This window comes from Ovis canadensis, chromosome 8 (assembly GCF_042477335.2).
Source record: "Ovis canadensis isolate MfBH-ARS-UI-01 breed Bighorn chromosome 8, ARS-UI_OviCan_v2, whole genome shotgun sequence".
Lineage (NCBI taxonomy): Eukaryota > Metazoa > Chordata > Mammalia > Artiodactyla > Bovidae > Ovis > Ovis canadensis.
The window spans coordinates 37,838,384-37,859,156 of NC_091252.1; the positions used below are offsets into that span (position 1 = coordinate 37,838,384).

At 44.0% G+C, this 20,773-nt stretch overlaps 1 protein-coding gene across 6 annotated transcripts; it reads left to right on the top strand.

The window, feature by feature from the left end:
• The first annotated feature begins 894 nt into the window (after window positions 1-894).
• Window positions 895-20,484, top strand: DDO (D-aspartate oxidase). Of its 6 annotated transcripts, XM_069598123.1 has the most exons (7): window positions 2,490-2,591; window positions 2,992-3,192; window positions 3,393-3,516; window positions 4,575-4,750; window positions 9,360-9,468; window positions 11,255-11,431; window positions 19,058-20,484. In XM_069598123.1, the coding sequence occupies exons 4-7, from the start codon at window positions 4,579-4,581 to the stop codon at window positions 19,623-19,625; spliced, it is 1,026 nt and encodes a 341-aa protein (XP_069454224.1). In that variant the 5' UTR covers window positions 2,490-2,591; window positions 2,992-3,192; window positions 3,393-3,516; window positions 4,575-4,578; the 3' UTR covers window positions 19,626-20,484. The 6 variants fall into 6 exon arrangements, with proteins under 6 accessions (XP_069454228.1, XP_069454226.1, XP_069454223.1 ...); XM_069598125.1 differs by lacking the exon at window positions 3,393-3,516 and having other exon boundaries at window positions 2,307-2,591; XM_069598124.1 differs by lacking the exon at window positions 2,992-3,192 and having other exon boundaries at window positions 2,484-2,591.
• The last annotated feature ends 289 nt before the right edge of the window (window positions 20,485-20,773 follow it).

Sequence of the window (20,773 nt, forward strand, 5' to 3'; positions counted from 1 at the left end):
AAGCTGAATCTGTCCTCCACCCCCCACCTCTCCAGTCTTTGTTAAAAGCTATGTTGTTAGGTTTAAGTTCATATTAAAAATATACTCTGAATGTATTTAATTGAATGGTTAGTTCTGAGGGACTGACTTGTCCCCTTTTGATCACTCTTATCAAGTATTTACTTACCACATACTCAATACAAAGAGTTCATTCTATAAAATGGCAATATGCAAAGAGGGGTACCTAGATTCTTGTGGGTGGTTAAGAGAAACTTTTTTTATTTAAGATTGTGAATGCTGACTTAGGAGCCATGGTAACTATGGCTAACGATGGTTACTCCTCCAACTGAGTGCCTGGGAGTTGTAGGTGTTCATTCTTATCTGAATTTGCCAGAAGTCAGTAACGGCTGCTCATTTTATCTCTGAAGTCCACACTGCACCTGTATATAATGACAGTTTCTGTTCCCTAAAGTAACTCCATCCTCTTCATTCATTCCCTGCCTCTCTCTGAGCCCACCTACCCCATTAGGGACCAAATGCCAGAGATTTTCTTGGATGTACAGTTAAGTCTTAAAAATCTTATTTATAAGGAAGAAAGAGTTCAATCATAGACTCTGCTTTCCTTCTGTGTCCAAGTCAAAGCTAAACCAATGTATCAGAGGCTTCAGTCTCCCTAAACTCACCCCTTCCATGCTTTCCTGCCATAATCTGCAGCCATACAAGGCTGAATCCCTGGTCCCATGAGCCTCATATCCTCAATAGCCTTCAAAGAATGGAAGTTCTCTCGGCTTAAAGGCCTTGATTTCCTGGCAAACTAACACACCAGCAGGGCTAACATGTCTCGAGCAGTGCAGGAGGAGCTGGTGGGCAGGGCGGCCCCCAACACACTGCACAGATAGAGCTCTGGGGACCTCCAGAGCCCAAAGTAAATTTGGGCTGAAAAACTCTTGGAGAGGAGCGTGAAGCTGACCTCACCTACAGTCTCAGGGAGATCACATCAACTCCTGGGCCTCAGCCCCTTGGCATCCACACGTCTGTGAGTCTATTTCTGCTCTGTAGATAAGTTCCTTTGTGTCGTGCTTTAGATTCCACACGTAAGTCATTTGTATGATGTTTGTCTTTTCCTGACTTACTTTGTTTGGTATGATGATCTCTAGGTCAATCCATGTTGCTGCAGATGGTGTTATTTCATTCTTTGGCCGACTGGTATTCCATGGTATATATGTCCCGCCTCTTGTTTATTCATTCCTCTGTCATTGGACGTTTAGGTTGCTTCCCTGTCTTGGCTATTGAAAATAGTGCTGCTATGAATACAGGCATGAATGTCTCTCTTTAAATTATAGTTTGTCTGGATATATGCCCAGGAGTGGGATTGCTGGATCCTAAGGCAACTCTACTCTTAGGGTTTAGAGGCACTTCCATACTGTTCTCCCTAGTGGCTGCACCAATTTACATTCTTGTCAATGTAGGGTCAGTGTAGGAGGGTTCCCCTTTTCCCACACCCTCTCCAGCATCGGTTATTTGTAGAAGGAATTTTGAGCAGGTGCTCAAAAGATTTATTTCATTCCTGATTTCAGATGAGGAAACTGAATCTCGGAAGTAAGGTGGCTTGTTCAAAGTAAAACAGACAGGTCTCCTGATACCAAAGTACGTGCTTTCGTTAAATCAAGTACTTTGAGCCTTGGAATTTGAGCCTTAGAATCTAACACTCATATGAAATTTTGCCACGAAAGAGACTTTGGGCCTGTCCTTAGTCGTTTGGAGCCTCTATTTGCTCATCTATAGAATGGGAATAATATCAATAATAATAGTACCTACCTCATAGGCTGATTGTGTTATATGGTGTCATGCATGTGTCTGGCAAAAGGTTAGTGCTAAATACATATTAGTTACAACATTATTATCACTATTTGGACACTTCAAACTGCTTCCCTGTAAACAAACTTGTTGACTGTAAAGTGTCTACTGCACATGGACGCTCAGCAAATATTTGAATACACGGGCAAAAACAATCATTTGATTCTTATCCTAGATTACCTTCTGAATCATTTTTCCAGCCGCAATCAGGTCATCAACTTAATGATCAACAAGCATTATTCTGCCCTCACGCTCCCCCCTCCCCTAACTGCCCCCTGTACCAGCTGACCCAGCAGAGCCAGGCACCAGTGGGAGAGGGCAGCCAACACTGGGCAGCAAACGGGGAAAACAGTGTCTGCTTCTAGTCAGGACTTGCTGGAATTTGAACAGGTTCACCCCTTATTTGCCATGCTTACAAATCAGCTGGAGGAATACCAGACATGTGGCAAGGCAGAGGGTTTGTAAATTAGAAAGAGAAGGGCTGCCAAGCGTGGGCCAGCCAGGGGACCGGCAGAGCTGCAGTTCCACGGGCGAGAGGAGGTCAGCTGCTCATTTCTCTGGAGAATAAATGACAGAGACACAGGCGAATGGGCCAATGGAGGTTAAGCGCAGAGGGAATGTCCTTAATAAACTCCCCAATGGGAAGCAGTTTTGCTTTTCCTGGCCCTCAGGGCGCTAGACCAGCCACTAGCTGGGAAAACAAGCGCTGGTGCCAGAGCCTTCTGTGGGTTCCAAGGCTGCTTTTTCAGAGACAGGTACTTGACTCCTCCCTGCTTTCGGCTCAGGGGTGGTTCTGGACCTACTCCATGAGTTTGGGGTATGTCTCCGTGGGGTCAGGTGACAGTGATTCACAGGTCACTGAGCCAGAAAGTACCAACCTTGCTGGGTCATTTTTTCTTTCCTGGTAGCTGGATATTCTCAGCCACGGGTTACTTCCCCTCTCAATTTATTTGAGCTATTTTAAGAAAGTTAAGTTTCTGGGAAGGGGAGGCCATTGTGAAATAAGAAAGCTGGTAAGGGGACAGGTGTCTGCTTTCTGCCTCTGGGGGACATGCACGGGGCTACACTCCAAAAGCTTGCCCCTCACAAGCCTGCTGCTTCCCCGGGACCCTTCCCGTCTCTTCTCTCTGCCCTGGCAATCCTGTTCTTTCTCAGCTAACCAGCCCACTGGGGAGCAATCAGATAAACGTATGGCTGATGAAACCGCATAGTGCCTGAGAAACCGAAATAACTTGCAACCATATTGGAAGACTCTGAAATATCTCAGTGTCAGAGACCTTCAGAGAGAGAAGCGAGCACTGACTGCCTTTGCCCTGCTCACAGTGAAGGAGCCACCCTGCCCCCTCCTGAGAAAAGGTGAATTTTATGCACAGGTGGCCATGATTTGTACCACGTGACCTGATGCCCTGGCTATTGCTGATTGGATAAGGACGGGCAATTATGCCAAGGAAGATTTAGAGGCTCTCTCAGCCCGATAAACTGGGCTTGGGCTAGAGCTTTGTTTAATAGGGGTGATGACGACCAACTGGACTAACTGCATTTTTTTCTCTCTGGAGGTTCCACTTGAGACCTATTTAGGGGAAGTTAGCAAGAACCAGAAGTGGAAAGATAATCAGGGAAGCATTGGGGGACTCAGGAGCTGACAGTGGACAGGGCTCAGTGGACTCCTGCTGCTCACAGGTGAGGGGATGGGAGGGCTTTGAGCCCTTATCTAATCCTCTGGTTTCTACCCTGGGAAGACAGTATCAGGATGCCCAGCCCAGGCCCTGAACGTCTGTCTCCTGCATTTCCATATGGACTCTCAGAAGAAGTCTCCTTTATGAGACCACCTCAGTGCATCCCTTATGTACCACCTGCAAGAGCTAATAAAAAACTCACATGGCCTGGCTTAGACATGAGGAGTTGAGGCGAGGAGCCCATGGTCGTGCCCCAGGTTATAGAATCAGAACTCAACTCTGTGAAGGAATCCAGGCTCCTTACCTGGAAAGCCTGCTCTTAGAGGTTTGAGGACTGGAATGCTGGGGAGAGTGGAGTGTTGGGGTGTGGGTGACGGGGGTTGGTCTCCCGTTAAGAGTGAAGAGCAGGAGAGGAGATGCTAGGTTCGGTGGTTCAGACCTTGTGTCACATCGTTACAATTAGAAAGTGGTTTGTAAACAGTTTCTAAATTGCCTGTGAGCCATGCCCTCTCAGTGGCTGCTCCTCAGGAGGTCTCTGGGAGCAGTGTAGCCTTCCTGCTGCTCTTGTCCACCTCGCTGACTTCACCAACCTTCCCTTGGCTGTGCCCATAGGGAAGGTGCTGTAGGAATCAGCAGAAATCTTCTCCCAGATGCAGACCAACTTGCCTGTCCTGTGTTCTCAAGACAGTTCCAGGCCGGTTTGGGACTAATGTCTAAACTCCATGGAGACCTGCTTGCCCTCACTTTTAATGGGAAGAGAGCTCATAGGAGCTTTCTTTATCTGATGAGAAACGCTGGCAGGAAAAGTCAGATTTGAAGAGGCTGTGGACCTAGGGAAAGAACTCTCAGGGCCAAACTTTGTTCTGGATGGAATAATTTTTTTTTTTTTCTTTTTTGGCCATGCTGCATGGCTTGCAGCATCTTAGCTCCACAACTATGAATTGAACCTACATTCTCAGCAAGGGAAATATGGAGTCCTAACCACTGGACAATCAGGGAATTCCCAAGGATGGACTAATTCTCAAAACAAGGTTTTGCAGCTCATACTTTGCCTCCTCACAGGCCCATGGATACAGTACGGATTGCAGTGGTGGGGGCTGGCGTGATGGGGCTTTCTACTGCTGTGTGCATTTCCAAAATGGTCCCAGGATGCTCCATTACAGTCATTTCAGACAAATTCACTCCTGAGACCACGAGTGATGTGGCAGCTGGAATGCTTATTCCTCCTACTTATCCAGGTGAGAGAGGGATTTTTGCTCCTCTGTCAGATATGATAGATGTGAGATAGAATGGTGTTGATGTTGGTGGACTGCCGTTGACAAAGACAGCTGGACGTCTGTGTAAGCGTAACGTGTGCCTTTGACATCTTGTTGGTTCATCTGTTAGGAAAGATTCAGTTATGTTGCAGGACAGAAAGAACCTCCAAATCTTAGCAGCTTAAAAAGCAAAGGTTTATTTTTCGCTCATACTATATGTGGGTTGAATATCAGCAAGGGTTCTGTTCAGCACCCAGGGGCCTAAAGCTGATGAAGCAGCCACAGCCTTGAAGGTGATCAATGCCTGTAGCTGGGTGGGTGAGAGCTCTGGGGCTCCTGCCTTAGCAATTAAAGGCTCTGACCAGGAAGCAACATTCATCACTTATGATGACAGCTCATTGGCCAATGCTAGTCACATGCTCCCACTCTTCAGGAGGAAGCCAGGAAGTACCATTCTATACGGCTCCTAGAAGGCAGACAGACAGAAGCATTTGGTGAATGGCACTAATGGCTACCACAGCTGGTAACTCTAAATTTTTCCACTGGTAACAGTAATGACCATCAAGTCAGAAAATACTTGTAATGGGACTAACATTATCCTCACTTCTAAGGCAGTATAAAAAAAATTGGTCAATATGTATTCAGGACTAAAAATGCATTGATTTTTAAAAACATGTCCATGCATCTTTTCCATTTTGTATTCTTCAAAAGAAATGGGGGGAGGAGGAGGAAACAGAATTTAATAGGAAACAAAATCACTTTGCAACTAATGAAGTTTATACCCACTGTCTCCATTTCCTCATTTCCATTCTCTTTTCTCCCCTTTAATTTTTGTTTTTGTTTTTGCAATAAGGTTATACAAGCACATAGTCTAAGTAGTCAAATGGTTATAAGTTATTACGACCACCACCCCCCAACTGCCCCAGCAATCTGGACTATGATTGCTGTGTCCATTTAATCCAGAAACTTGTGTCTCCAGTTCAAGGTACAGTCTCTGAGTTACCCAACTACTGACTCCTCCCTCCTGCTGTCTCTGCCTCTCTTTCTGGAATTGCTGTTATGCTGGGCCTCCTGGTCGGATGCTTCCATACTCTTAGCTTTTTTCTCTTCCTATTTCTCTTCCTCTTTTTATTTACTTTCTGGGAGGTTTTTCTCAGTTTTTTCTTTTCCCTTCTGTTGGATTTATTATTTCTCCCATAGCATTTTAATATTCCAAAGCTCTTTTTTAGTCTCTAAATTTCCCTGTGTTCTAACATACTATTTATGTTGTGTGGTTGCCATCTTATCTTTCTGAAGACACTAGTCATGGTCTTAAGAAAGTTTCTTCTCCCTGCACAGTTTCTGTTGTCTCCAAGTTGTGTTTTTTATTTGACGCGCTCATTTTTCATGTTACAGGTTTTCCTTGGCTTTGTGGTCATCTTTACCTGTCTGTTGACATTTAGGAGCAGGGTCTGGACAGGAGTTTCTGAGCCTTGTGTAGTACTTGTTATCTTGAGGCTCATTGCACTGGGATAGGGGGGCTGTTTGGTTGGGGAACCTCTGATGTCATGGTATTTAGTCTTTCTTCTTGTGTAGGTCACGTTCTCCAGAGAAGAGGCTTTCTGTCCCCTGGCTGGGGTGGGTGAAGGCCTGGCTGGCAGCATTCTAGAAGGAGGAGGAGAAGCGGTCTGGGGTCTTAGCATCCAGTTTGCATGTGTTCCCTTAACACTCTTGTTTTTACTATGGTATCCTGACCTTTGACTGTGCTTAGGGTTTCCTACCCATAAGACCCCCCTGTTTCACCTAACAGAGAATAAACCCACCTTCTGCCAGCGTAGGAAGGGCTGTGGCCCCAGCACTGTCATCCAGGAACTTGGCTTTGTCAGCAGCAGGCGCTGGTGTACCTCCTAGGAGCTGCCTTTCAGGAAACAAGCACAGGAGCCTGGTTTGTGTACAGAATGCTAGTTTACTCTGGACACCTTTCTTGTGACCAGAGTCCTGGTGTCCATTTTCCAGGCATTTCCTGGCTGCGTCAGGCCCAGGTGAGTGATGTGAAGGCTGCCCAATAATTATGGAATCATTTTCAAAGAAGGAGGCTCACCTGGGAGTTCATCCAGTCCATGGAGGCCCAGCTTACCCTTTGACTGGGTGGTCAGGGCCCCTGGATCAGGGTCTTTTTCTCTAGTGCTGCTGATAGACTTAGGTTTTCTCCCTGAGCTTCTTTTGGATCAGCCCCAGTGATGTCAATACCGTATGGGGACCATCCTGTTCCATAGGGTTTTTATAGAGATTAAATGGGTTAATACTTGTAAAGCATTTAGAACAGTGCTGGGACATAGTGTTATGTTGACATTTTCTTTTTTTTAATTAATTTATTTTAATTGGAGGCTAGCTACTTTACAATATTGTGGTGGTTTTTGCTATACATCAACATGAATCAGTCATGGGGGCACATGCATCCCCCCATCCTGAACCCATCTTCCTCTTCCATCCACCCTCCTCCCTCCCCTCTCCCCACCCCATCCCTCTGGGTTGTCCCAGAGCACCAGCTTTGAGAGCTCTGCTTCAGGCATCGAGCTTGCACTGGTCATCTATTTTACATATGGTGATACAGGTTTCAATGCTGTTCTCTCAAATCAACCCACCGTCGCCTTCTCCCACAGAGTCCAAAAGTCTGTTCTTTACATCTGTGTCTCTTTTGCTGTCTTGCATATAGGGTCATATTACCATCTTTCTAAATTCCATACATACGCGTTAATATACTGTATTGGTGATTTTCTTTCTGACTTACTTCACTCTGTATAATAGGCTCCAATTTCATTCACCTCATTAGAACTGACTCAAATGCATTCTTTTTAATAGCTGAGTAATATTCCGTTGTGAATATGTACCACAACTTTCTTATCCATTCATACGTCGATGGACGTTTAGGTTGCTTCCATGACCTGGCTATTGTAAACAATGCTGCAATGAACATTGGGGCACATGTGTCTCTTTCCATTCTGGTTTCCTCGGTGTGTATGCCCAGCAGTGGGATTCCTGGGTCATATGGCAGTTCTATTTCCAGTGACATTTTCTACTGTTACTACTGATAGTCTGGCTATAGTTTTCTTTTACCAGCACTTGAACATGAATTAGGTCACCAGATTTGCTTTACTCACGGTTGAACTGGGATTGTCTGTTCTTTTGAGATGACTTTCGCAGTGTGTGAGCAGCAGTCACTATTTTGTGTCTTCAAGTTTGGAGTGGGAAAGGAGGGTACATTTCAACATATCCTCAGGCACTGGCTTAGATTGTTGGGGTGTAATCCATATGAGGTCTAATTCAGTCCTTTGTGGTTTATTTTTTTATTTCCTCCTTATTTCTGAACCAGTTGATCCAGTCTGCAGTTTTGAGAATGCATTCACATGGGCACTTGTTTAAAGACAATAGCAGAGATCCACTAGTAAAGAAACATTTCCTGGCTCCTGAACAAGTGAATTGCTTTAAAGCCTACTCAGGAAATGCCCCCATTCACTTGGAAGCAGGATGCCTCCAAGGGCTTTTCAGCTCTACTTTCAGTGAGCTCTAGGGACTTCTCTCCAAGCAAAGCTGACCCAGGATCCTCTGCTCTGCTGCCCCTGTCTGCTCTGTGGCTCCCCCACATTTTAGTCCCTCAGGATTACTGTTCCTCAGTCCCTGTCCTGCCCCTGGACTCTCTTTCATGACCCTCCCTCAGGGGTCAGATGGCCAAATACTCCATCCATAGATTTGTCTACGCTTCTGGGTCAGGCTTGCTCTCTGTGCCTACACTGGGCACTATTATTTTGAGGCTTGAACCCTGATCCTGATTTCCTCCTTGGCAGGCCTGGAATCCTTCTGGAAGCTGTGTCCAGGTCCAATCCCTTGTGCAGTGGCAAGGATGTCTGGGGGGTAGGGGACACTGGTCCGCAGGACTCTGACAGAGAGGAGCTTCCTGGTGTGGTCCCTGCACACCCCTGGTGACCCCAGGAATGCTGCTCCAAGCTGGTCTGTGATTCCATGGAGGGAGATGGAGGTAATGGCAGCCTTGGATGGGGCTTCAGGGAGCTCAGTTTCACAATGCAGGCCTCCTTTCCTTGTATCAGGAGGGTGAGCAACCTGAGTTTCCCACTCATATGCCTTCTGTTCTTCGACCTGGTTGACCTGGGCTCCAAAGATCTCCCCTTGTCTCCTGCTGTGTTTTCAGCTTCCAGGAAAGAGGCCCTAGGTTATTTCTCTCATCATCTCAACTGTGTAGCCAGCTGCTTGCCTCAGCCAGATCAGCTAACATGGCTCAGGTTGGTTATGGACATTTCTAGGGCCTCTGGAATACGCTGAGTGCCAAAGACCGCTTTGCAGGTGGCCTGTGTATTAGACTTTTCCCTCATTGGTTGATTTCCCCTCTGTTGATTAGTCATTATATGAACTGACTCTGGTAGAGCACATCAGCATTCAAAACTTCGGTCATCGTTCACCAAGATGTGGTACTTTATCTAAATCTTTCTCCCTGCCTTTTTAGTTTTTGCCAGTTTGTAGGAAGAAGCTTCTCTGAAGCACAGTCATTGTCATAATTTCCCTTTTTGTTCTGCTTTGCTTTTCTCCACCATCACAGACACACCTATTCAGAAGCAGAAGCAGTGGTTCAAAGAGACATTTGATCACCTGTTTGCAATAGTCAATTCTGCAGAAGCTGAAGATGCTGGTGTTATTCTGGTGTCTGGGTAAGAGAGGAAATCGGAAATTATTTTGGAATTTAGAATGATCTTAACATACTTTAGAGTTTAACAGAAAATATTACTGAGTACCTGCTGTGAGCATGGGGTAAATGTCCGAGACACAGAAGTAGACTTATCCGATAGGGAGTAGGCAACATGGGTCTGGATTTGGTTTTGGAGTTTAGGAGAGAGAAGAGGGCTGGAGATGTAGCCTTCTGAATGTTTGGCCTGTAGATGAAAAGAGGGAAGTGGGTGATCTAGTACAGGAGAGTGTGCAGAATGAGACAGAAAGAAAGCCTGGTATTGAGGCCAGCAGCAAGCAATCTTTACATCTTCCACAGGACCTGTGTTGAATGAATCACTTAGAGATATAAATTCAAGTACCTTGGTGGCCGCACCATTAGCAACCATGTATAGCACTCAAATGATTTTCCTTGCTATTTTAGAGCAGCCATGCTTCACAACGTTTATTCCTATGATGTAAAGAACCCAATACTTATAAATCCAAAGATATGCCTAGCAGCTATTGGTAGTAGTATAGGCTTCTTATTAACAGCTGATGCCATTCCAGCCTCATCAGCTCCAAGCATGACTTAACGATACAGGGTATGACCCAGCAATCCCACTGTTGGACATTCACACAGAGGAAACCAGAACTGAAAGAGACACGTGTACCCCAATGTTCATGGCAGCACCGTTGACAATAGCCAGGACATGGAAGCAACCTAGATGTCCATCAGCAGATGAATGGATAAGAAAGTTGTGGTACATATACACAATGGAATATTACTCAGCTATTAAAAAGAATGCATTTGAATCAGTTCTAATGAGGTGGATAAAACTGGAGTCTATTATACAGAGTGAAGTAAGTCAGAAAGAAAAACACCGATACAGTATATTAATGCATGTATATGGAATTTAGAAAGATGGTAAGGATGACCCTACACATGAGACAATAAAAGAAATACATATATAAAGAACAGACTTTTGGACTCTGTGGGAGAAAGCAAGGGTGGGATGATTTGAGAGAATAGCATTGAAACATGTATATTATCATATGTGAAATAGATGACCAGTCCAAGTTCAATGCATGAAACAGGGCACTCAAAGCCAACGCACTGGGACAACCCAGAGGGATGGGGTGGGGGGGGGAAGTGGGAGGAGGCTCGGGATGGGGGACGCATGTACACCTGTGGATGATTCACGTCAGTGAATGGCAAAAACCACCACAATACTGTAAAGTAATTAGCCTCCAATTAAAAAAAAAAGGATACAGGGCTTCACCTGACAAATCCTGGCCTTTCTTATCAAGGACTCAATGTGACCATCTACAGTTTCACTCCTAATTCACACCCCTGTCTCCTGCACTCCCCTCATTGCTTATTCTAACTTATATATTTTGTTTGAAATTGAGGCCAACATTTAAACTTTTGATGATTTGTTTATAGTTTATGTAAAGCATTATGCAAAACAGAAAAATCTTTCCCCCCAGGTGCATCATCATAAATAAAGAAAAGCTGGGCAAGAACTTTGTAGAAAAAGAGAGTTAAATTCAATATTTAAAAGACACACAGCTTTTTAAAGGTCTTATTCCAATGCCTGCCCTCCCCCTACCCCGAACATTTTAAATTTAGCTACTGAATTATATGAAGCTAAGTGAACAGAAAAATAGATTTTTTTTCTCTGTACAGGCATAAGAAGTGTGTTTGTAAAATGCTTTAGAGAATGTTACATGGGTTTTACTAGAAATCTCATAAAACTTCAGGAAATTTTTCCACTTAATGTGTTTGAGTTGGCAGATATTTCGGAGTATTCCTACTGAAGAAGTGCCATACTGGGCTGATGTGGTGCTAGGATTTCGAAAGATGACCAAGGATGAGCTGAAGAAATTCCCCCAACATGTGTTTGGTCACGCTTTTACGACACTCAAATGTGAAGGCCCTACCTACCTCCCGTGGTTGCAGAAAAGGTTGGTTGAAGTGCACTTTGCTGCTTCCTTTGTCTGTCCTACCCACAAATACCTTCATACCTTCTCATAACATAGAGACTGAAAATTCTCTGTTGTGCCCCAGAGCTTCTGTGCACTGTGCCTTGGTGTGCATTAACAGCTGCTGCTGCTGCTAAGTCACTTCAGTTGTGTCCGACTCTGTGCGACCCCATAGACAGCAGCCCATCAGGCTCCCCCGTCCCTGGGATTCTCCAGGCAAGAACACTGGAGTGGGTTGCCATTTCCTTCTCCAATGCATGAAAGTGAAAAGTGAAAGTGAAGTCGCTCAGTCATGTCCAACTCTTAGCAACCCCATGGACTGCAGCCTACCAGGCTCCTCTGTCCATAAGATTTTCCAGGCAAGAGTAGGGCTTAGTAAATAGTCTGTGAGACCCTGTGTCACAAGGAGTGAGACACGCCCAAGTTAGTAACACGTCCATTTCCTGCTTCCCTGTGCACCCTGATGCAGAGGTTGGTCCCTGTCTCCCCACCACTGAGACCCCTTCGCTGAAACAGAACCTTAGTTTCCTCATCTATAAAGTGAGATATTTGGAGAATAGGCTTCCAGCTATAAAATGATAGGATTTCCTCTAGTTCTTTAGAGAATCTTAGGTTTATTATACAGTATTTTAGAATTTTTTTCTCATTAATTAAAAAGAAAATAACTCCATTATTTTATTTTGTTATTAACAAGGACCTTAAAACTGAGGGCTTATCTAAATTAGGTAATGTCTTCCTTACCAAGTTCAGACCAAATTCCAAGAACTTGTATTTTGGCTTGGTTTTCAGGACTTCCTGTCCCAGTTGGTTAGGAAACACAACAAGGGTATCATTATTGAAGACACGTTAATAAATCTCTCTTGTTTCATCAGACATTGCAAGCATGTTGAGGGTTGTGAAACTTTGGCCCTTTCAGTGCTTGAATCTGTATAGGAATAAAGCAAATTATTATATAAAAGTTGGAAAAGTGACTTGAGGTAAGCAGTGGCAACAATGACTTAGTTCCAGATGTAGGATATAGGATAATTAAATGGAATAATTAATTCCACAATTCTTTGTTGAGCTTCTGTGTATACCTAGCACTGTACTAGAAGCTAGTCAATCCTACTGAGGGTGATGGCGTATGTGTGTGTATGTGTATCGATATACATGTTAATTAACAATTACAGTTACATGTATGCTGAGTGTTAAATACAAATTTATGAGGGTGGATTGGGAGCACAGAGGAGGGAACCTAAGTCTGTTAGGCACGTGTTGGGAACATCATGATATGTTTTTGTAGCTTTGTAAGTGCTCGTCTCACTTTTACCTCTTAGCAATTTATATGGGACTTTCTTTTTTTTTTTTAAAGTTCCAGTTTTATAAAGCCTACACTTTTGTGCCTTGTTTGCTGGCCCATAAACCCCTGTTTAAATGTGAAATTTAAACCACTGTATATCAGGTGATAAATGAATATTTGAGCCCTCATGTGATGGAGTTACTCATCAGCCAACATTCCAGTTTTCAAGGCATCACCATCTTTTCTGAGTGGCAAGGTTATATGGTGTTGCACTTTTGTCTTTATAAGAATGCCTAGAAAAAGAACTTTTGGAAGTGCCAATGCTATTGATACCTAGTTAAGGTATCATTTATCTTACCTTAATAAAAATTAAGGGGAAATTATTAGGCAAGCCAGAAGTTACAGAGCTTTACTGTCAATATATGCATATTTATTTTGCGCCACCCTCGACTAGTTTCACATGAGAATGTATATTACCCGAACAATTTGTTCTGCCTGCTTCTAAAGTATCACCTCCTAGAAAACTGACCCCTTATTTTCAGTACTAACTGTGGGATCTGAAGGCCTGGGAAAAATCCTGATATCTTCTCATTAGTTGGAAGCCTGCTGTCAGCATTTTGCTTTACTTAAAATAAAAGTGGTACTTTGTGCCAGTGGGAGCCACCTCCTGACTGCAACACCATCGGGCCTGGTGACCAGCCAGCTGAGGTTCGTGCCTTGGAGCACGCTTCTTCCTGTCTGGTTTTAGGTGACAGAGTCAAGGAGAAGAGGCCCAAGGGGCTGCTCTTGCCCCTGAGAGTCCTGGGGAGGCCTTTTAAGGTCTGTTTGTTTGATGCACACCTCGACCATGACAGTGAGTGGGAACACGAGTGCCTCGGGCAGACAGTACACATGTCTGCTGCAGGGAAGCCACGAGGAGACCCTTGTCCTAGCTGTCCACCCCCCACCACTTTGACCCCTCTAGGCCTGTAATACCTCAGGCTTCCATATACCCCTCCACCGCAGTGAGGGGGCATGTAGGGGCCTCCTCTCTGTAAGATTAGCTGTCCCCGCTTCCCTCAGGCCCTGGCATCTGACCAGAAGGCCAGTGTAGAGGAGGAGGAGGAGTGTCATACCCGAGGCAGACTTTGTAGGGCTGGGACTCCTCTAAGCCCAAGGCAAGCCTCTCAGATCAAGGACCTCAGGCCAAGAGGGAGCCTGGCCGTGTTGTGGTAAGGGCGTGGGATCCTGGGGCTCACTCTGTAGGCTGCCACCCACTCTCCACCATGGGGATGACCCAACTGGGGAGCCACACAATCCCTGCTTGTTCCTCACGCCCAGGGTCTGTTCTATTGCCTCCTACACCCCTGCCACATAATGCAAGTGTTCAGCCTAAAGCATTCTGACTCAAAAATGGGCATTTCACTCAGCAAGCCACACAACAATGCCTTCAATCTAAGCTCTATCCTTCTGAAACAATATTAATTTCTAGGAAAGAAAAAAATTGTTCTTAACAACAAATTAAATCTGTAGTGTTTTTCAAAGAACAGAAGAAATCCTCTCCTCAAAAAAAAAAAAAGTATGCCCAGTAATACCCAGAACAAACAAATGAACAAAACCCCCTGAAGGTTAGTCAGCCATGCAGATCATGTTTTATATCGTTGGCCAGTGGAGTCATATTCTGCTGCTTTGTACTTGCCCTTCCAGGAAATGAATCATAGGGGCAGTATGTCAACTAAACCTGTCTCTTCTCCAGGCATCCTACCTGAATAAATCATCCCAGCTGGAGCAGGATGGTCCTGTCTTGGGCGGCATTCAGAAAGTGGGTGCCCCATTTCAGTGCTGGGGGCCCTGTGATTCTGGTGCATTGCCTCCTTTCCAGGGGGCCCAGCACTGAGCACAGCACTGACTACACTGAGCTGCTTCCTTCTCTCTCCTCTATGGAGTTTTCTCTGTTACTTTTCAGTCTCGCGTCGCCTACAGCTTCTGTTCTCCTGCTTGGCCTGACTGACAGCAGAGCCTACACCACTCCCTTGGCAGATGGACAGAAATATGGATTGTACATCAGGCGGGAGACAGGTCGTCTCTGCCTTACAAATGTCCACCTTGCAAAGGTCCCTTCCTGTGCACAGTGGACTCCTGTTTCCCCACATCCAACATACCCTGTGCCCGCTACAGCACAGTCTTCCTTTTCCAGGGCCCTAGAGAATTCCTCTTTCACCCAGCATTGGCTGCTGGCCCCTAACCAGACAAGCCACGGGCAAAAATTGGCCTCAGATACAGGTCTAATGTGAGCACATTTCACCCTGCCCCCTGCCCGCCCCGCAGGCTTTCTGCCTGGTTATGCAAAGATGAGGTGGAAGGGCACTGGCCAGGAAAGTGGAAAATGATGTTTATTTTTTCTGACGATGGCAACAAGGTTATTAGGGAAGAGATGTGGGGCAATGGCCTTGGGGGCTTCCACTGGGCCTCCAGTCACTGCCCTAAGACAGTTACAGGAGGAAAACCCCGCCTGCTGGACTGACAAAGGGTGCCCAGCTGCTCCCTCTGGACCACTCTGCCCACAGAAACAGGTCTCCTCTATAAAGGGACCAGAAGCTGCTCTGTGCCTGAACAGCGCTTAGCTCAATTAAAACAGACAAGTTCATGGCATGGCCAAGGCAGAGATGGATCTTCTGAGAAGTGGGAGATAGAATTTATTTCCCACTTATCACAGTTTATTTTATTAGAATATGTATTGTAACAGAATGAGTGAGCAGTAGGGATGGTCATTGGATGAGGTTAAAACTTTCAGGTTAAAATTAGAGTATATAAATAGAGTTATATGCTATATATTTAATTGCTTTGTAAACCTAAAATGCATTTAAAAAATTCTAACTGTGATAAGTTATTTTAAATATATTTATAATATATTAAATATATTTATAAATAATATATTTATATTACTGACACCAGAATATATTTATATTATATATCATATCATATATATAATGTATAATTTATATAATATAATGTATATTATATATATTATAAACATAATATATAATGTATATGATATATTATAATATATAATATATATGATATATTATAAATATATAATATATATGATATATCATAGACATAATATATGATGTATATGATATAGACATAATATATAACATATATGACATACTATAGACATAATATATAACATATATGATATATTATAGATATAATATATAATGTATATTATAAATATATTAATAGCTACATTGCATTTCTAAGAATAAACAGTGGATTTTCCCCATGAATCTATATGCATAGCATTATTTGTCAACTGAGATTTTCCATTAGTTTTTTTCTCCTCATCTTCATACAAATGGACTGAAAATAGTTAATTTTCTGATTGCTGTTAATAAAACATCCTGTTTCAGGCTTGAAGCAAGGATGCCAGTGTGGTACCATTCTCAATCTGTTAAGATTCTTCAAAGAAGCAGAACCAATAGACAATATAAATATATATATATATATATATATATATATATATATATAAAAAGAGATTTATCATAAGGAATTGGTTCACACAGTTATGGAGGCTGAAAGTCCTGAGATCTACAGGGTGAGTTGGCAAGCTGGGGGCCTAGGAGAGCCAACACTGTATGGTTCCAGTCTGAAGGCTGGCAAACACTGCACCCAGGAAAAGCCAGTGTTTTAGCCTGAGTCTGAAGACAGGAAAAAGCTGACATCCCAGTCTGAACGCAGTCCAGCAGAAGGAAGGTCAGCCTTTTTGTTCTGTTTAAGCCTTCAACTGGTGGGTTGAAACCCATGTGAAGGAGGGCAATCTACTCTATTCAGTCTAACATGTAAATGTTAATTTTATCCAAAATATAGTCATAGAAACACCCAAAAGAATGTTTGGGTAAGTATCTGGATACCTCCATGATGCAGGCAAGCCAAAAAATAGAATTAGTCATCATATACCCCAACTAGGATTTCATACTGTCTTCAGTATTACCCAACATTCATGTCAAGTTCACTAGGTATTGGGTGCTGAGCTGGGTCATAGGTGTAGTGAGAAGCGTGACATTGTCTCTCCTCTTGAGAAATTTTTAGTCTATTGGTATGGGTCTCCTATATCTTGTGAAGCATGTACATGCTCAGTCGCTCAGTCGTGTCTGACTCTTTGTGGCCCCATGCACTGTAGCCCACCTGGCTCTTCTGTCCATGGGATTCTCCAGGCAAGAATACCAGTGCTGGTTGCCTTTTCCTTCTCTAGGGGATCTTCCCAACCCAGGGGTTGAACCTGAGTCTCTGTGTTTCCTGCATCGGCAGGCAAAGCTGATTCTTTACCAGCTGAGCCACCAGGGAAAGCCCCTGTGAAGCACTGTCATGCCCATTATTTCATCTGAACTTCACAACCATCTCTGAAGCAGGCAAGGGAGGTGTCACCCCTATAACCCAGATAAGGAAACTGAGGGTCAGAGAAGTGAGATGAGTTGGCCAAGACCTCAAAGCTAAGCTAATGTGAGGCAACTGGGACCTAAATCCCCTTGTTTCTGATTCTACATCACCTCTCATATGGAACTTCCTTCATTCCGCCAAGCACTTAAACTTCTGTCTCCCACCTCCTTTGTCACTCTTGAGGAAGGGCGTTTTGCCTCTAAGCAGTACCTTGCACACAGGCATTCAGCCTGCACCTGTTGTACAGAGCTGCTGACAGTCTTCCTCTCATATTAAGTGGGTCCACTGGAGAAGGGAATGGCAAGCCACTTCAGTATTCTTGCCTTGAGGACCCCATGAACAGTATGAAAAGGCAAAACGATAGGATACCAAAAGAGGAACTCCCCAGGTCATTAGGTGCCCAATATGCTACTGGAGACCAGTGGAGAAGTAACTCCAGAAAGAATGAAGGGATGGAGCCAAAGCAAAAACAATACCCAGTTGTGGATGTGACTGGTGATAGACGCAAGATCCGATGCTGTAAAGAGCAATATTGCATAGGAACCTGGAATGTCAGGTCCATGAATCAAGGCAAATTGGAAGTGGTCAAACAAGAGATGGCAAGGGTGAACGTCGACATTCTAGGAATCAGTGAACTAAAATGGACTGGAATGGGTGAATTTAACTCAGATGCTGGGAGGGATTGGGGGCAGGAGGAAAAGGGGACGACCGAGGATGAGATAGCTGGATGGCATCACGGACTCGATGGCCGTGAGTCTGAGTGAACTCCAGGAGATGGTGATGGACAGGGAGGCCTGGCGTGCTGCGTTTCATGGGGTCGCAAAGAGTCGGACACGACTGAGCGACTGAGCTGCACTGAACTGATGCTCTACAAGTGGCCTATGAATAAGGTTGTTATTGTTTCATAGGTGCGTAGTTTCAGTTTTGCAAGAGGAAGAAAGTTCTGGAGTTGGATGATGGTGGTGGTTGCACACCAATGTGAATGTATTAAACTTAACACCATTGAATTGTACACTTCAAAATGGTTAAAATGTGAATTTTGTGTTATGTGTATTTTACTACTGTTGAAAAAGATCACAGAACCTAGATAAACTATTTCTTTTCATTATTGACGACCTGGTCTGAAAAGTCATTACCACGCAGAGCTGTTACTTAGTCCATCAGCTGCAAATATTTTGTGTTCCTCTCATGTTGGCATCCCTGCAGGAGATGTAAGTGGGGGACGGTTCACGTGAGCCTAACCATCTTGTTAGGGAGATAAGGGTATCACAAAGGAACATGCAAGAGTTAACAATATGAGACAAAAATGTTGGAGGCAGTAAATCTAAGAGCTAAATAAGTGGCATAAACCAAAAGTGCTTGGGTTTTTAAAAAAATACATCAGGTTAGCCTGATATTTATTTAGCATCTAGAATAATATAGGGCTTCCCAGGTGGTACAGTGGTAAGAACCTGCCTGCCAATGCAAGAAACACAAGTTGGATCCCTGGGTCAGGAAGATCCCCTAGAGTAGGAAACGGCAACCCACTCCTATATTCCTGCCTGGAAAATTCCTTGGACTGAGGAGCCTGGCGGGCTACTGTCCATGGGGTCTCAGAGTAGAACATGGCTGAGCACACACGAGCATGAGAATGATATAGGAACTCCATTGAACATAAAAAGGATGAACAATCTATTTGCTTTGAGTTTCTGAAATAGGTTTTTATTTAGGTTCAGCTTTAGGAATCTCTGGTTTGCAAGGATGTGAGACACTCAGATAGAATGTCACCTGCTCGGGCCCTGGAAGCGCTGGAGGTATTTGCTCCTTGGACGGTCACCTCAGTTTTGTTTCTGAATTCCTGTCTGTCACTTCTGTAAGGGGTTGAGCAGGACGCTGGTAAGGCTCGCCTCATGGCCTCTTATTCTCCTTAGGCTGAAAGGAAGCGGGGGCCTGATACTCACCCGACGAATAGAAGACCTATGGGAGCTTCACCCGTCCTTCGACATCGTGGTCAACTGTTCAGGTCTTGGAAGCAGGCAGCTCGCAGGAGACTCACAGATTTTCCCAGTGAGGGGCCAAGTACTCAAAGTGCAGGCTCCCTGGGTGAAGCACTTTATCCGAGATAGCAGTGGGCTGACATATATTTACCCTGGTGTATCCAATGTAACCCTGGGTGGCACTAGGCAAAAAGGAGACTGGAATTTGTCCCCAGATGCAGAAATTAGCAAAGAGATTCTTTCCCGATGCTGTGCCCTCGAGCCCTCTCTCCATGGAGCCTATGACCTAAGAGAGAAAGTGGGTTTGAGGCCCTCTAGGCCAGGCGTATGCCTGGAGAAAGAGCTATTAGCTCAGGGCAGCCGGAGGCTGCCTGTGGTCCACCACTACGGTCATGGAAGTGGGGGCATTGCCATGCACTGGGGCACTGCTCTGGAGGCCACCAGGCTGGTGAACGAGTGTGTCCAAGTCCTTAGGACTCCTGCTCCCAAATCAAAGCTGTAGGTGACCCAAATGACCCCAGAATTTATTAATCAAAGTGTAACTTAAGTACCAGAAGAGATTCAAGTAACTTTTCTGTTGAATGAAAGTTTAATTGGACACGATTTTGTTTTCAAAATTAGAATTGATGCAGTAGGTATCAGTAGACTTAAACCTACTACTGATCTAACTTAGTACTACTTAGTACTAGCTATGACATAGGGCATTAAGCTCTATTTTTGTTTAAAAAAAAATACTTGCTATAAAGATTTCTTTTAAATCTCAGGTCCAAGGATCTAAGCTAATTCAGATGGATGCAAGAATTTTGACATATTTTTTTGGCTTATAAATCCACAGGAGGAGATAATGTATGGAAAACACTTAACTCACTGTCAGTGGCAGAGTTGCTGTGATGCTCATAGGTTGTAGTCAGTGATCACTATAATCCTTTAAAATTACACGGCGATATACAATTCAGGCTCATTCCATTTAGTGGAAGACAAAGGATGATTTCTGCTAGTATTAATGGCAACCTCTACTTCCCTTCAGCTGGCAGATGGTAGAAGCTAGTGATGACGTGTTGCTTACAGGTGTGGCATCAACTCAATTGCTGTCTGGGGTCAGCCACCTAAGGGGTGTACTTTCCATTACCACAAATAATTAAGAGGTGGCTCACTGGGTGGTTGACTTTGCCTAAGCATTTTTGAAGATTGAATTTCATGTGCAGCCAAAGAGCTAATTTGCTAATTAAGATGGAACAATCACTCTGAATGAAATATAACCAGAGTTTTCTGCAAGTTGTTAAAAAGTACTGGGGAGGAGTGGGAGTATGTCTCATGACACAGTGATTTTGGAATTACTGAATTAATAAATCTAATCTGAATTCTTGGCTTGGTCTTTAATCCGTTCATATGTGTTGTGAATACTCATGAGGGTTTTTGCCTGAGTGAATGGTAAAGGAGATGCTATTCATTAAGGTAAGGAAGCTTAGAAGAAATAGATGAAATTTTTTTTTAGTGAGAATAGTCTGTTTTACTTATTTTTTTAACATTGGAGAATCTCAAAGTTTGACTATATCTAATTTAAATATAGGGCCTAAATAGTTGTAATAAGATGTAATGTGTATGGTGTTTATGCTATAGTTATTGTTGAAAAGGTGTATGAAAAATGTA